Source organism: Ranitomeya variabilis, chromosome 2, assembly GCF_051348905.1.
Source record: "Ranitomeya variabilis isolate aRanVar5 chromosome 2, aRanVar5.hap1, whole genome shotgun sequence".
Taxonomy (NCBI): domain Eukaryota; kingdom Metazoa; phylum Chordata; class Amphibia; order Anura; family Dendrobatidae; genus Ranitomeya; species Ranitomeya variabilis.
In genome coordinates this window covers 111,623,941-111,641,830 of record NC_135233.1, presented here as the reverse complement: position 1 = coordinate 111,641,830, position 17,890 = coordinate 111,623,941, and the positions used below count along the sequence as shown (strand labels likewise).

The following is a 17,890-nucleotide window of genomic DNA, read 5'->3' as shown; positions in this document are numbered from 1 at the left end:
CAGGGGAAGAAGCACAATTCTCTGATAATATATATTGCATTTTCATTAGTATTATTGATTAACAAACTTAAAATTAAAAAGACAGTTACTATTTGAATACTGTGCAATTTATGTTCTAGCAACACTGAAGTATATAATGCCACCTAGACTGATATACAACCAGTTCCACATTTTGTGTGTCACTTTTAAATCTTCTTTAATCATCTTCATTTTTTAAAACAACACAAATGTACCCCAATTTATATCTTTGTAAGGAAATATGCTTATAAGCAGCCAGGTGTTCAATGACTATAGGAAATAATCCTTCCTCACAATGCAATGTATAATCTGTGTTATAAAGATCCATAGAGGCTCAGATACACTGCTACATATTATTCACTAACTTCTTTATTAACTTTATTCTAGATGTTTAATGTAAAAGTTCTCATAGAAGCCAAGGCAATAAATGTTTAACATGTGGCTCTGATGATAATAATAATAATCTTTATTTTTATATAGCACTCACAATCTAAATTCCCTATCAGTGTGTCTTTGGAATGTGGGAGGAAACCGGAGAACCCGGAGGAAACCCACGCAAACACGGAGAGAACATACAAACTCTTTGCAGATGTTGTCCAGGACTCCAGCGCTGCAAGGCTGCTGTGCTAACCACTGCGCCACCGTGCTGCCCATATGATGATGATGACAAGGGGTCTTTGACTCACGAAGAGTCAACCTTCAGCAGTCAGGAAAGGAAAACCCCCAGTGGAGGAAATCTCTCTAGCAAACCATGGCTGAAGGACTGCCTTTCACTTAGGCTTTGGGTGTTCATTGATGACAACAGAGACCGAGCCCGGAATCTGCCTTATTGTGCAGTAGAAAACTCACTTATTCAGTGAGTGCGTCTAGCTGCTGAATGTCCAGTAATGTCATATCCAGTGGTGGAGAACAGAGACCAAGTCTGGAATCTGCCTCGTTCTGCAGTAGGAAACTCACTTATTCAGTAAGTGCATCTAGCTGCTTGCTGCTGAATGTCCAGTAATGGTACATCCAGGGGTGGAGAACAGAGACCAAGTCTGGAATCTGCCTCGTTCTGCAGTAGGAAACTCACTTATTCATTGAGTGCGTCTAGCTGCTGAATGTCCAGTAATGTCGTATCCAGTGGTGGAGAACAGAGACCGAGCCCGGAATCTGCCTCGTTCTGCAGTAGGAAACTCACTTATTCAGTAAGTGCATCTAGCTGCTTGCTGCTGAATGTCCAGTAATGGTACATCCAGGGGTGGAGAACAGAGACCAAGTCTGGAATCTGCCTCGTTCACTTATTTAGTGAGTGCGTCTAGCTGCTGAATGTCCAGTAATGTCGTATCCAGTGGTGGAGAACAGAGACCGAGCCCGGAATCTGCCTCGTTCTGCAGTAGGAAACTCACTTATTCAGTAAGTGCATCTAGCTGCTTGCTGCTGAATGTCCAGTAATGGTACATCCAGGGGTGGAGAACAGAGACCAAGTCTGGAATCTGCCTCGTTCTGCAGTAGGAAACTCACTTATTCAGTAAGTGCATCTAGCTGCTTGCTGCTGAATGTCCAGTAATGTCGTGTCCAGGGGTGGAGAACAGAGACCGAGCCCGGAATCTGCCTCGTTCTGCAGTAGGAAACTCACTCGTTTTGTGAGTGCGTCTAGCTGCTGAATGTCTAGTAATGTCGTATCCAGTGGTGGAGAACAGAGACCGAGCCCGGAATCTGCCTCGTTCTGCAGTAGGAAACTCACTTATTCAGTAAGTGCATCTAGCTGCTTGCTGCTGAATGTCCAGTAATGGTACATCCAGGGGTGGAGAACAGAGACCAAGTCTGGAATCTGCCTCGTTCTGCAGTAGGAAACTCACTTATTCAGTAAGTGCATCTAGCTGCTTGCTGCTGAATGTCCAGTAATGGTACATCCAGGGGTGGAGGACAGAGACCGAGCCCGGAATCTGCCTCGTTCTGCAGTAGGAAACTCACTTATTCAGTAAGTGCATCTAGCTGCTTGCTGCTGAATGTCCAGTAATGGTACATCCAGGGGTGGAGGACAGAGACCGAGCCCGGAATCTGCCTCGTTCTGCAGTAGGAAACTCACTCGTTTTGTGAGTGCGTCTAGCTGCTGAATGTCTAGTAATGTCGTATCCAGTGGTGTAGAATGTCCAGTAATGTCATCCAGTGCTGATGTAAAGTCGTCTCCAGCTGGATCCCATGTTCTTTGTGGGTTCACAGCGAGACCCCGCCCTGCCTCACCTGCAAAATAAATGTCACAATGTTAGCAAAACAGTAAAGATGACTATATGGATATGGAGACGGATTTTAATGAGCAAGACAGCTGGAAAAGTTTATATGTCATTCATTATTTCCAGATTATATTGCTTGTGGAGACTTAAAGGAAATGCAATGCTTCCCAGGGAATCTGAATAAGTAAATAGTCTCTTCAGAGAGGAAGAGGATGTGAACTCTCTCAAATTCCCAGGGAAGAATTGTCTACACGAAGAAACCTAAACCCTTAAACCCCATGTCAGACGTCTCTCATGCAGGAAAATCAGATCTCCTGCTTTACACTGATGAGAAGCAAACACCCCGAAACACATATCTGCAATGGGAATTTCTGCTTTGGCTTCTTTTCCTAAGTTATGTGGCAAGGTTTTTTAAAAAGTCGATATTGACTTTTATGGCACTACTGTTCATGTCCTCTGCCTCTCTGAAGAGGCTTCTTACATTATATTACAGTCTTTACAGGCAATGAACTGATCCTAGCCTTACAGGCCATCCTCTGACAGATTGACTACTAGATTATCGATTAGTCACTTATTGAAAGGAAATGGATTTTAGAAACATTAACAGAACCAGTATGGAAACTCCCCTCTGTATCACTCTGTCACTGTTACTTTGCTTACTGTAAGTGATAGCTGTAATTTGTGTTTAACCCCTTCTCATGTACATCACCATGGAATCAATGGTGCTATATGAATAAATAATAATAATATGTTGCTGGTACCAGCTAGACTCCATACAAAGACCGGTTTTGGCTCCCAGTCTGAAGCTTTAGCTTGCACAAATAAAAATATCGCTATCAACATTAAGGTCTCGAGTGATCAATTTCTAACTAGTTATCCCACTGCTTGTTAATGCTAGAACATAACATACTGTATATCATCAAACATATATTTAAGTCTTAAGAACTTACTGTCGGTTTTGGCTGGGACGGGCTTCATCTTCCGAGAAGCCAGTAGGACGTTCAGACGCTTTAAGAAAAATAAGCAGAGAAGGTGGAACATGTTTTTTGTCCTCTTGATGTTCTGTAAAATACAATGTTAGTGAGACTGGTTGATCATGAAAAGAACATTGATTCTACTCTACAGCCATCCTGGGATTGGAGACCCCCAGCATACTAGGAAATGACTTAAGGGGAAACTGTCACCATGAAAACACAGTTCTATCTGCAGACATCATATAATAGATCTGGGGGATGAGTAGATTCATATATAATGTAGTTGTGTGAGAAAACATTCAGTATTACCTGTGTTTTAATCATTGTTTCCTTTGCTTTTTCTTGGATTTTCGGACCAGTTGGCGGTACTATCACTAACTGACACATTTCTTTGTAGAAGTATGTATACAGAGGTAGCTGTCAACCACGGATAGGACTGCCCACTGGACCACAAATCCCAGAAAGAGCAGAAGTTTAAATGATTAACTCCTACATGACCTATGACATATATACACGTCATAGTTTGTGCTCTGCATTACATGCAGGCTACTATTCTGAACCCTCATGTTTTTAGGCACATGAGAGCTGATCTGATCAGCTGTCATGTGCCCCTAACAGCCGTGAGTGTAATCATGATCCACCCATAGCTGTTAACCTGTTAAATGCTGCTGTCAATTTACAAAACAGCTGCATTTATCATATTCACGGCAGAAGCGCGTCACTAATCTCACCCATCGTCGTGCCCGTCACATAATAGGTGCTAATGGGATAGCATGACAACCCGGGGTCTGCAAGAGACCCCTGTGGTTGTCATTGCTGATCTGCTATGAGCGCCACCCTAAGCCCAGCGCTCATAGTAAATGATCATTTTTGCTACAGGCAGCAGGGCTGAAGCAAACAGATGATTGCAGCTTTAAGTCTCCTAAATAGAGTATTGAAACAAGTAAAAAGTGGAATAAAATGTTTTTAAAAACATGAAGACAATTAAAAAAATAAAAATTCAAATCACTCGCTTTTGCCCCATTCAAAATAAAGTGATAAAACAAAAAAAAATAGACACATATTTGGTATCAAAGCATTCAGAAACGCCCGAGCTATCAAAATATAATAATTAATCTGATCAGTAAACGGTGTAACGAGAGAAAAAAATCAAAAACAGTTCTCCGAGAGCCAGAATTCTTGCTGGTTGGTAGGTGATCAAATACTTATTTCATGTAATAAAATGCAAATCAATGATGTAAAAATCATAAACTAAATCCAGAAAATCACATTGTAAGATTCTGTCTCTCACAGGTGAAGTGTACCTATGGTAATAATTACAGACCTCTCCATTCTTTGTAGTTGGTAAAACTTGCAAAATTGGCATTGCATCAAATACTTATATTCCCCACTGTAAGTGAGATAAATATATAAAATAAACATCATATAAATGTTATAACCTCTAACTGGTACAGTGATGTATTAAAAAGATGGACCAAACCACTAGAGGTACCTCTATGTCTAGGGTTTATTCACTGACATTTTCCTTTAAGATACTTTTTTTTATAAGGGCGTTTTCCCATTAAATTTATGTAATAAAAGTCCTGAGTACTTACTGTCAGAGTTGACGCTCGCGTTCTGATATGAGTTGAACTTGGCGACCAGATCACTAACCCGACTGGGAGGGATTCTGATGTTTTTGAGCTCGTCACTTTTTTCAGCCCAGGGTCCGCGAGGAGATTCATCATTTCCAATATTTAGCTTATTCTCATGTTTTCCTGTAACAGAAACCACAGAAATCAGTATTTTGATAATAAACACTTCTCTATGTTTCCCATAGATTATTAACTCTACGTCTACGGATCTTTTACCGATAAGATTCTTTAAGAGACGATTTTTACAAGGTTGTTTTTCTTTTCATTGCGTTTCTAATATATTTTCAGAAGGGGAGAAAGAACAGAAACGCAAAAAGGGAAAACCTCAATGTCGTGAAGGGATTAAAAAATGGGTTTTACTGAATCTTTCCTCACAAAACTATATCTCAATGTACTCCGCTTCCTCAGCTCTCTAATATGGAACCTGCATTTTAAACTGTATTTTCTTGATGACAGGTTCTCAGTAATGAAGACTGTTCATCATAAATGTTTCTTGTTGAACTGGACACATGATGTAATATGGGCAGTAAAGTGGAATAAAACTTTTTTAAAAATTTGCCTCAGTTAAGTAGATATTAGTAATCAAAATACTTGTCGTTACTAAGGTAACTTTTGTGAAATCAGAGTGGGAATTGCCAGAGAGTTTTCACTGGGGGTGTACTTCTTTTCCCTCTATGACACTGGCCACATCTAGAATATGGGGTTTTAGGCTGCACATTTAAAAGAGGATATTCAGAAATTAGAATCAGTTCAAAAGTGGGAAATTAGATTATTACATGGGATGGAAGGCCTCATATAAGAGGTAGAAAAGTTGGGCTTCTTACATGAGATCTCATTAACATATATAATATATGTGTGTGGTCAATACAAAGGTTTAGCACATGACTTATTCTTTGCAAGAACCATACTTAGGACTAGGGGGCACTCATTACCGATGTAAGAAAAATAATAACTGCAGCTAATTAGGAAAGCCGACCACAAGAGGTAGTAATGGCAGACACTATAACCACTTTTAAAAAAGAGCTGGATGATTTCCTCAATACACATAACATTGTGGGTTATAGTTAATTTAGTGACAAAATGCACAATTGGTGGTGAAAGGTTGAACTTGATGGACCTAAGCCTTTTTCAACCTATGAAAAAAAAGCATAAGCAACAAGCAACACATCAGAAAAAGAACACAGCCCAACAATAGCTTAGAGCAGGTTTCTCAATGTGTGAGATGTGAGGATACAGCCCTAATCTCCTGATCTATCATTCTGCATGAGTCAGTGTGGAGGCAGCACAACTGAGTTTATCTGTGTCACATTACAAACCCTTCTATCAGCTTTCATTCTTCTTTGATAGCACAGTCACCATCTCTGCTGTCCTGCCTCTTCCCCACACTGTCTGTCCAGAGATGCATCAGTCATCACACTAATGTCTAATGCAAAAATAACAAATCATTTTATTTCACTCTGCACTCACTATTACATCATGTGACCAGTTCAACCAGAAAACTTTGGTGAAAAGTCCTCTTTAAACTGCAAATCAATAACTTATTGCTATAAAAACCAAATGTTTATTTCATGCAAGCAAAGAAAGTTAGAATAGCATCTGTTTTGGGGTTTAGGGTGGGTGATGTCAGCAATCTTTTCTATCAGGGTCAAGGCAAAATTAATTTACTGTCAGGGGCGGTGACCGCGTCCTCATCTGGGTCCATGTTCATTACTTCATCATTGGCATCAGGCATAGGGATCATGGTGTTTTTGAGGATTTCTCTCCTTTTCCGCCATGGGTCCGTGAGGAGCGACATCAGTCACAATATTTTATTTGCCCTCATGCTTTCCCGTAATGTAGAATATTAAAATTAGGTTAAAATCTCACTAAGGACAACATTTGCAAGGAGTTTGTGTGGGTTTCCTCCGGGTTCCTCCCACACTCCAAAGACATACTGAGGGGGAATTTTGATTGTAAGCCCCAATGGGGACAGTAATAACAATGTAAGTGAAATGTTGTGGAAATAATGGCGCTACATACTGTGGGGAAAATAAGTATTTGACACACTGCCAATTCTGCAAGTTTACCCACCTACAAAGAATGGAGAGTTCTGTAATTTTTATTGTAAGTAAACTTCAACCGTGAGAGAGAGAATCTTAAAAAAATCCAGAAAATCACATTGTATAATTTTTGCATAATTAATTTGCATTTTATTGTATGAAATAAGTATTTGATACAATAGAAGAACAGAACTTAATATTTGCTACAGAAACCTTTATTTTCAATTACAGAGGTCACATGTAGTAGTTCTTTCCCGAGTTTGCACACACTGTAGCAGGGATGTTGGCCCACTCCTCCATACAGATCTTCTCCAGATCTGTCAAGTTTCGGCAATGGTGGAGAGGTTGGAATGTGATTGATTGAGTGTGTGCACAGGTGTCTTTTATGCAGATAACAAGTTCAAACAGGTGCAAATAATACAGGTAATGAGTGTAGAGTAGGAGAAATTCTTAAAGAAAAACTAACAGTTCTCCGAGAGCCAGAATTCTTGCTGGTTGGTAGGTGATCAAATACTTATTTCATGCAATAAAATGCAAATCAATGATATAAAAATCATAAACTAAATCCAGAAAATCACATTGTAAGATTCTGTGTCTCACAGGTGAAGTGTACCTATGGTAATAATTAAAGACCTCTCCATTCGATGTAGTTGGGAAAACTTGCAAACTTGTCATTGCATCAAATACCGTATTTTCCGGCGTATAAGACGACTGGGCGTATAAGACGACCCCCCAACTTTACCAGTTAAAATATAAAATCTTCTTAAAAGTCGGGGGTCTTCTTATACACCGTATGTCATCTTATAGGGCCGGTGAATATGTTCCTTTTGGGGGGGGGGGAGTGGTCCTGATGACGACGAGGGGGCGTCTCACAGGAAAGTGAGTATCCCCCATTACCTCATCGTAGCGCTGCAGCGTGGGGTCTCTGTGCTGGGAGCGGCGGCTGCTGTGCTGTGGTGCGGCGGCTCCTCTTCTGCAGTGTGGGGCCTCTGTGCTGGGAGCGGCGGCTGCTGTGCTGTGGTGCGGCGGCTCCTCTTCTGCAGTGTGGGGCCTCTGTGCTGTGGGGTGGCGGCGGCGGTGTATCTTTATGCAGTCGGGGCTCCTCCGGCATCTCCTTAAAGCCTTGAGGCCCCGCCGGTAACTCCATCGGTGCAATGCGGGGGCCTCCGGGAAAATGGCCGCTGCTCAGATTCAGATCTCGTCCCGAGATCTCGGGAGACGAGATCTGAATCTGAGCAGCGGCCATTTTCCCGGAGGCAGCTCAATAGGTGCGATGCGGTGGCCTCTGGGAAAATGGCTGCTGGGGGCGGCGCATGCTCAGATTCAGATCTCGTCCCGAAATCTCGGGACACGAGATCTGAATCTGAGCAGCGGCCATTTTCCCGGAGGCCACTGCATTGCACTGATGGAGTTGCCGGCGGGGCCTCCAGGCTTTAAGGAGATGCCGGAGGAGCCCCGACTATATGAAGATACGCCGCCGCCGCCCCACAGCACCAGAGGCCCCACACTGCAGAAGAGGAGCCGCCGCCCCACAGCACAGCAGCCGCCGCTCCCAGCACAGAGACCCCACGCTGCAGTGCTACGATAAGGTAATGGGGGATACTCACTTTCCTGTGAGACGCCCCCTCGTCGTCATCAGGACCACTCCCCCCCCCACCCACCATATACACCCGGCGTACAAGACGACCCCCGACTTTTAAGAAGATTTTCAGGGGTTAAAAAGTCGTCTTATACGCCGGAAAATACGGTACTTATATTCCCCACTGTAAGTGAGATAAATATATAAAATAAACATCATATAAATGTTATAACCTCTAACTGGTACAGTGATGTATTAAAAAGATGGACCAAACCACTAGAGTTACCTCTATGTCTAGGGTTTATTCACTGACATTTTCCTTTAAGAGACTTTTTTTATAAAGGCGTTTTCCCATTAAATTTGTCATAAAAGTCCTGAGTACTTACTGTCAGAGTTGACGATCACGTTCTGATGTGACTGGAATTTGGCGACCAGATCACTAACCCGACTGGGAGGGATTCTGATGTTTTTCAGCTTGTCACTTTTTTCAGCCAAGGGTCCTCCAGGAGATTCATCATTTCCAATATTTAGCTTATTCTCATGATTTCCTGTAACAGAAACCACAGAAATCAGTATTTTGATAATAAACACTTCTCTCTGTTTCCCATAGATTATTACCTCTACGTCTACGGATCTTTTACCGACAAGATCCTTTAAGAGACGATTTTTACAAGGTTGTTTTTCTTTTCATTGCGTTTCTATTATATTTTCAGAAGGGGAGAAAAAACAGAAACGCAAAAAGGGAAAACCTCAATGTCGTGAAGGGATTAAAAAATGGGTTTTACTGAATCTTTCCTCACAAAACTATATCTCAATGTACTCCGCTTCCTCAGCTCTATAATATGGAACCTGCATTTTAAACTGTATTTTCTTGATGACAGGTTCTCTGTAAAGGAGACTGTTCATCATAAATGTTTCTTGTTGAACTGGACACATGATGTAATATGGGCAGTAAAGTGGAATAAAACTTTTTTTAAAAATTTGCCTCAGTTAAGTAGTTATTAGTAATCAAAATACTTGTCGTTACTAAGGTAACTTGTGAAATCAGAGTGGGAATTGCCAGAGAGTTTTCACTGGGGGTGCACTTCTTTTCCCTCTATGACACTGGTCACATCTAGAATATGGGGTTTTAGGCTGCACATTTAAAATAGCATATGCAGAAATTAGAATCAGTTCAAAAGTGGGAAATTAGATTATTACATGGGATGGAAGGCCTCTCATATGATGAGAGGTGGAAAAGTTGGGCTTCTTACATGAGATCTCATTAACATATATAATATATGTGTGTGGTCAATACAAAGGTTTAGCACATGACTTATTCTTTGCAAGGACCATACTTAGGACTAGGGGGCACTCATTACCGATGGAATAAAGACCATAACTGCAGCTAATTAGGAAAGTGTTCTTTACAGTTAGAGCAGTCAGATTTTGGAATGCCGACCACAAGAGGTAGTAATGGCAGACACTATAACCGCTTTAACAAAGATCTGGATGAATTCCTCAGTACACATAACATTGTGGGTTATAGTTCATTTAGTGAGAAAATGCACAATTGGTGGAGAAAGGTTGAACTTGATGGACCTAAGCCTTTTTCAACCTATGAAAAAAAGCATAAGCAACAAGCAACACATCAGAAAAAGAACACAGCCCAACAATAGCTTAGAGCAGGTTTCTCAATGTGTGAGATCTGAGGATACAGCCCTAATCTCCTGGTCTAACATTCTGCATGAGTCAGTGTGGAGGCAGAGGCAGCACAACTGAGTTTATCTGTGTCACATTACAAACCCTTCTATCAGCTTTTATCCTTCTTTGATAGCACAGTCACCATCTCTGCTGTCCTGCCTCTCCCCCACACTGTCTGTCCAGAGATGCATCAGTCATCACACTAATGTCTAATGCAAAAATAACAAAATCATTTTATTTCACTCTGCAGTCACTATTATATCATGTGACCAGTTCAACCAGAAAACTTTGGTGAAAAGTCCTCTTTAAACTGCAAATCAATAACATATTGCTATAAAAACCAAATGTTTATTTTATGCAAGCAAAGAAAGTTAGAATGACAGCTGTTTTGGGGTTTTGGGTGGGTGATGTCAGCAATCTTTTCTATCAGGGTCAAGGCAAAATTAATTTACTGTCAGGGGCGGTGACCACGTCCTCATCTGGGCCCATGTTCATTACTTCATCATTGGCATCAGGCATAGGGATCATGGTGTTTTTGAGGATTTCTCTCTTTTCCGCCATGGGTCCGTGAGGAGCGACATCAGTCACAATGTTTGTTTTGCCCTCATGCTTTCCCGTAATGTAGAATATTGAAATTAGGTTAAAATCTCACTAAGGACAACATTTGCAAGGAGTTTGTGTGGGTTTCCTCCGGGTTCCTCCCACACTCCAAAGACATACTGAGGGGGAATTTTGATTGTAAGCCCCAATGGGGACAGTAATAACAATGTAAGTAAAACGTTGTGGAAATAATGGCGCTACATACAGTGGGGAAAATAAGTATTTGACACACTGCCAATTCTGCAAGTTTACCCACCTGCAAAGAATGGAGAGTTCTGTAATTTTTATTGTAAGTAAACTTCAACCGTGAGAGAGAGAATCTTAAAAAAATCCAGAAAATCACATTGTATAATTTTTGCATAATTAATTTGCATTTTATTGTATGAAATAAGTATTTGATACAATAGAAGAACAGAACTTAATATTTGCTACAGAAACCTTTATTTTCAATTACAGAGGTCACATGTAGTAGTTCTTTCCCGAGTTTGCACACACTGTAGCAGGGATGTTGGCCCACTCCTCCATACAGATCTTCTCCAGATCTGTCAAGTTTCGGCAATGGTGGAGAGGTTGGAATGTGATTGATTGAGTGTGTGCACAGGTGTCTTTTATGCAGATAACAAGTTCAAACAGGTGCAAATAATACAGGTAATGAGTGTAGAGTAGGAGAAATTCTTAAAGAAAAACTAACAGTTCTCCGAGAGCCAGAATTCTTGCTGGTTGGTAGGTGATCAAATACTTATTTCATGCAATAAAATGCAAATCATAAACTAAATCCAGAAAATCACATTGTAAGATTCTGTCTCTCACAGGTGAAATGTACCTATGGTAATAATTACAGACCTCTCCATTCGATGTAGTTGGGAAAACTTGCAAAATTGGCATTGCATCAAATACTTATATTCCCCACTGTAAGTGAGATAAATATATAAAATAAACATCATATAAATGTTATAACCTCTAATTGGTGCAGTGATGTATAAAAAAGATGGACCAAACCACTAGAGTTACCTCTATGTCTAGGGTTTATTCACTGACATTTTCCTTTAAGAGACTTTTTTTATAAGGGCGTTTTTCCATTAAATTTATGTAATAAAAGTCCTGAGTACTTACTGTCAGAGTTGACGATCGTGTTCTGATGTGACTGGAATTTGGCGACCAGATCCCTAACCGGACCGGAAGGGATTCTGATGTTTTTGAGCTTGTCCCTTTTTTCAGCCAAGGGTCCGTGAGGAGCTTTATGATTTCCTGTAACAGAAACCACAGAAATCAGTATTTTGATAATAAACACTTCTCTATGTTTCCCATAGATTATTACCTCTACGTCTACGGATCTTTTACCGACAAGATTCTTTAAGAGACGATTTTTACAAGGTTGTTTTTCTTTTCATTGCGTTTCTAATATATTTTCAGAAGGGGAGAAAAAACAGAAACGCAAAAAGGGAAAACCTCAATGTCGTGAAGGGATTAAAAAATGGGTTTTACTGAATCTTTCCTCACAAAACTATATCTCAATGTATTCCGCTTCCTCAGCTCTCTAATATGGAACCTGCATTTTAAACTGTATTTTCTTGATGACAGGTTCTCTGTAAAGGAGACTGTTCATCATAAATGTTTCTTGTTGAACTGGACACATGATGTAATATGGGCAGTAAAGTGGAATAAAACTTTTTTAAAAATTTGCCTCAGTTAAGTAGATATTAGTAATCAAAATACTTGTTGTTACTAAGGTAACTTTTGTGAAATCAGAGTGGGAATTGCCAGAGAGTTTTCAGTGGGGGTGCACTTCTTTTCCCTCTATGACACTGGCCACATCTAGAATATGGGGTTTTAGGCTGCACATTTAAAAGAGGATATTCAGAAATTAGAATCAGTTCAAAAGTGGGAAATTAGATTATTACATGGGATGGAAGGCCTCTCATATGATGAGAGGTGGAAAAGTTGGGCTTCTTACATGAGATCTCATTAATATATATAAATATATATGTGTGGTCAATACAAAGGTTTAGCACATGACTAATTCCTTACAAGGACCATACTTAGGACTAGGGGGCACTCATTACCGATGGAAGAAAGACGATAACTGCAGCTAATTAGGAAAGGGTTCTTTACAGTTAGAGCAGTCAGACTTTGGAATACCAAAAACTTTGGTTTTGAGCACTTTGAGGGGTGCAGTTTTTAGAATCATGTCACTTTTGGGTATTTTCGGTATTACATGCTCCTCAAAGTAACTTCAAATGTGAAGTGGTCCCTAACAAAATTGTTTTTGCAAGTTTAGTTGGAAAAATGAGAAAAATGCTATTGCTGATGAACTTTTAACCCCTTTAACTTCCTTAAAAAAAAAAATTATGTTTCAAAAATTGTGCTGATGATATCTAGACATGTGGGAAATGTTATTTATTAACTATTTTGTGTGATAAAACTCTGGTTTAAGGACTTAAAATAAAAAAATTGCAAAATTTTCCGATATTTTCAGACATAAACCCAATTTATACTGAACAAATTTTACCACTGTAATGGAGTACAATATGTATTGAAAAAACTGTCTCAGAATTGGTGGGATCCGTTGAAACTTTCAAAATTGGCCTGGTTATGAAGGCGAAAAAAGGCTCTGGCACGAAACGGTTAAGAGACCATTTAGAAAAAGATGTTCTATTAATTACGTATCAAATGTCCCCAGAGTAAATCATTGACGTCATAAAGCTGTTACCAAGTTATAAAAAAGCAAAACAATAACTATTGGCATATAGATTTTATAGTCTTGTCCAGGGTTAGAAAAATGTAATTGGTTTGTTTGAAAAATAAGAGCTCCCCTGTGTACAGGTTGTGCCCGGTATTGTAGCTCCGCTCCAGTGACGGGAATGTACAGAGCTGCAATACCAGGAACAAGCTGAAGAGTTTGAAAGCACAGGGGTTTTTTTTGTTCTTTTTATGGCAGCCCTGTTTTTCTTATCCTGGAGAACTGCTTTAGTGTCAGATTGGTTAGGCTGTACTTACCAAGAGGTGCAGTAGTCGCTCTGTCATCAGATCCATCATCTCTCCCGGATTCATCCCTTGTCAGATGTCTTTAAAACAGTAAAATATAAGGTATATTGTGAATTACAGAGTAACATATCTGTATTCTGCAGAATGAAATATAGACTCTTATGTTTCTTCATTCATTTGTCTCTTACATTCTGTAGAAACATTGGCAATAAGTAACATTTTGGTATTTATCAACCATTTTTCATGTACATGAACGTTCAATATGTGTGGATCATACTGGATTGTAAGGTAATATGAAGATTAGCCATGAGTGGATTTATGTGAGTGGAATTTAATTTTGCTCATATTTACAAAACTCAGAATTTTGGAGAACACAGATTGTTTGTAGTTCACTCCATGCAAATAAGACAAAGTGGAAGCTAGCTGCAGCCTCCAGCTTGCGGAACAGTAGAGCGCTGGCAAAAAGTTTAGCTCTCCTCTCTGACCGACTTCTGCTGCTTTATTCTCGATGGCCAGTTTTCCACACTATCATTGTACCGCGCCTCTGGCCAAGTGTTCCCTTTGGATTGGAACTTTGGCTACAAGTGGGCCCTGGAAGGTCTTTGCTCATGTAAGCCCCAACTAAGAGCCAACACTGTGCGCGAGCTGCGGGCGGAGAGCAGTGGGGCTTCCGGAGAGGGGCTTGGTGATGCATGAACTTTATTTTCTTCTTTCCTCCATTTATTATGATCTGGGACTGGGGAGACCCCAGAGCATAATAAGAACAATCAATTTGTGAAGAATAATTTTGCCATGAATCGAATCTCTAAATAAAACCTGCATGATTTGGCAGAATTTTGTCACAGCCTCTCATCTGTAATAAAGATGTCATTTTTTACAGACTCTCATGTACAATATAAATCATCCTTTACAATACTCACCTCCATATGATGTCATAGATGAATCCAATGAATATTCCAAGGAGGAACATGGTGATGGGAAGTACCATTACATAAATTATGAATTCATTCCAAGAGATGTTTAGAGGAACAATACCATCCACTGAAAAAGAAGAAAGAATATGTATATTATATATATTCAATAACTTGTCTGTAATACACTATGCCATTATTATCAAAGGGAATCTGTCACCAGGCTTTTGCCATGTTATCTGAGACAGCCATAATGTAGAAGCATAGACCTTTATTACACCGATGTGTCAATTACTGGACTGTTTCAATAGAATCACTGTTTTACCAGCAATTGATTATCACTACAGGACAACTGGCCTTGCGCCTCCTAGTCCAGCCAGGCTCCAGCACTGATTAGCCGCTTTCTGTCAATATACAATGTAAACACAAAGCTGTGGCGGGGTTATACACAGCTCAAAACCTGAGCGCTGCTCAATCTGCAGAAGAGAAATCTGTGACTCTATTATATATTCTATTGGACTGTAGGACCCGGCAAGACTATTAAAAAATGGGGCTGAAGTTTTCAAAATTATGTCTCAGGGATGATGCCATATTAATATACAATAGATATAATGGACAATATAGAGATCTATCCAGTTGCTTAGGTAGAGACCGATGTGTCACGATGAAAAAATTTGACCTGGGTCCCCACCTGCATATTTGTCAGATGTATGGTCTCTTGTAGCAATCCAGATCCTGTGAAGACATACGTGTTTGCCCCCTCATGTACAATGTCCCCATCCTGTAATAAAGTCCCCAATTCTGGCCCTTCATATAATAATATCACCCATCCTGGCCCCTTCCTGTAATAATGTTCCCTATCCTGGACCTCATTCAGTAATAATATCTACCATCTTGATATAAAGTCTTTATCCTTGGCCCCTTCTAGGTATAATGTCCTACATCCTGGTATAGTCTCCCTTTCCCAGTATAATTTCCTCGGTATAATGTCTCCCTTTCCCAGTATAATGTCCTCATTCCTTTGCCTCTTCCTGGTATAATGTCCTCCATCCTGGACCCTTTCCTGGTATAATGCCCCCCATTCTTGGCTCCTTCCAGTTATATATACCCCCCATCTCCGTATATTTTTACAGTAATAATGTCCCTGTTCTACAGCAAAAGTAAAAAAATGAAATGATTCTATACAACTTCCCCCACTCCCACTACATACATGTACGTCAAAGGTCGTGTCCTTGTGTATAATGCCGTTCTCATGCCAAGCCTGCATGTCTCCTGGCAGTTAATGGATGATTCATGTGATTTTAACAGTTGCGGGTGGAGTAGAGCTCCACCGATGGGTGTTAACCTGTTTAATGCCGCTATGAATCTCTGACATTTGCATTTAACACGTGCCGCGGGGGGTCATATCAGAAGCTGATCGGCGTACCCGTGACATGTTGGGGGGTGACGATGGGTTGCCATGACAGCCGAGGGTCTGCTGAAGATGCCATGCTTGTTGTGCGGATCCTCTTGTGAAAGTCAGCCTGTAGCTGGCGTTCATAGGAGAACGTGGCTTTAGCTATACATAGCAGTGTTTATCCACTGTTATGTATAGCACAATCAACCAATCACAGCTTCAAGTCCCTAAAGAGGACTATTAAGTACAGTAAAAATACAGTAAAAAATGAAAAAAGTTCATTAAAAATTAAACACTTAAAAAATGTATTCTAAATACACTTTTGTTATCGCTGCATTTGTCAATGGAGATCTCAATGTGACATTATGATGTGCGGAACATGAGGAGCGGAACACGAGTGATGTCACAATGGGTCAGATAACTGCAACCACTAAACATGGAGCAGCTCCATCAATCTATATATGATTAATATAATATTAGTGTATAAGGACCAAGCCGCGTTACAGGGTATTATGAATGTATGGGCGCCGCATAGAGAGACATTATTCATGTGTTGGGGCACAGGGAGACATTACTATTACTGGGCAACATAGGGTGACAGTATTAACTCATGATGAACACATGGGGGACAGGTTTACCAGATGAGTGCCACATAGGGGCCAATATTAATGTATGGGGGCAGCATAGGGGACATTATTACTATATGGGGGCCAGATAAGGGGACAAAATTACTGTATATGGGTCACATAGGAGGAAATGATTAAAAATCGAAATCGCCAGAATAAAATGTTTTGGCAGCCGCAACATTGCAATAAAAGGCGATCAAAACATTGACTGGACCCCAAAATGGTATCAGTAAAAATGTGAACTCAGGGCACAAAAATAAGCCTTCACCCAGCCTAATGGTGTTTACCCCATAATATGTGAATATTTGGAAAAGTACTTACAAAAAAAGCGGGGATACGTTGGCCCGGAATCATGGCTACGGATGTTGACAGGCGCCATATGGTTTGGCCAGGGATCACGGCGGCGGATGTTGGCAGGCACGTCTTCCATACATGCTAATAGCACACTCACGATTAAAAGAAATCGAGAGAGCATTTTAGCCTGAAGAAATATCGCTTAATGTGTAATCCACAGTGAGCTTCTTCAGACAAAGCCTCTTCCTGCAGCGTCGCTGCCTTATAACCACAAATTCCGTGATGTCACAATGGAGATCTCTATGTGACATCACAAGGAGCGGAACACGAGTGATGTCACAATGGGTCAGATAACTGCAACCACTAAACATGGAGCAGCTCCATCAATCTATATATGATTAGTATAATATTAGTGTATAAGGACCAAGCCGTGTTAGAGCATATTATGAATGTATAGGGGCCAATATTATTGTAAGGGGGCAGCAAAGTGGGACATTATTACTATATGGGGGCCAGAGAAGGGGACAATATTACTGTATATGGGTCACATAGGAGGAAATGATTAATATATTAGGGGCACATAAAGGGACATTATAATGTTTTTAATTTGTTTCTTGTATGTGGTAGTATTGGTAAACTGTGTGCAAAACTATTAAAGGGGTTGTCTAGCCCGTATTTTGCCCCCTAGAAAGTAATAATGCCCTGTGTGCCCCTTTCATAGTCACAGTAACCTGAGTTCCCTTATAACCATAAGTGCCCACTTTACATTTAATTATTAATTATTATTATTATTAGTAGTATTTATTTTTATAGCACAATTGATTCCATGGTGCTGTACATGAGAATAGGTTACATACAAATTACAGATATCATTTACAGTAAACAAACTAACAATGACAGACTGATACAGAAGGGTGAGGACCCTGCCCTTGCGG

At 40.3% G+C, this 17,890-nt stretch overlaps 1 protein-coding gene across 2 annotated transcripts; it reads right to left on the bottom strand.

Annotated features, from left to right (window-relative positions):
* Positions 1-461: 461 nt before the first annotated feature.
* On the bottom strand, positions 462-17,184 carry LOC143809158 (uncharacterized). Of its 2 annotated transcripts, XM_077292297.1 has the most exons (8): positions 16,983-17,184; positions 14,649-14,769; positions 13,741-13,808; positions 11,857-11,991; positions 8,847-9,008; positions 4,804-4,965; positions 3,185-3,296; positions 462-2,244 (listed from the first exon to the last, which is right to left on the bottom strand). In XM_077292297.1, the coding sequence occupies exons 1-8, from the start codon at positions 17,134-17,136 to the stop codon at positions 2,241-2,243; spliced, it is 918 nt and encodes a 305-aa protein (XP_077148412.1). In that variant the 5' UTR covers positions 17,137-17,184; the 3' UTR covers positions 462-2,240. The 2 variants fall into 2 exon arrangements, with proteins under 2 accessions (XP_077148412.1, XP_077148413.1); XM_077292298.1 differs by lacking the exon at positions 11,857-11,991.
* Positions 17,185-17,890: the final 706 nt, after the last annotated feature.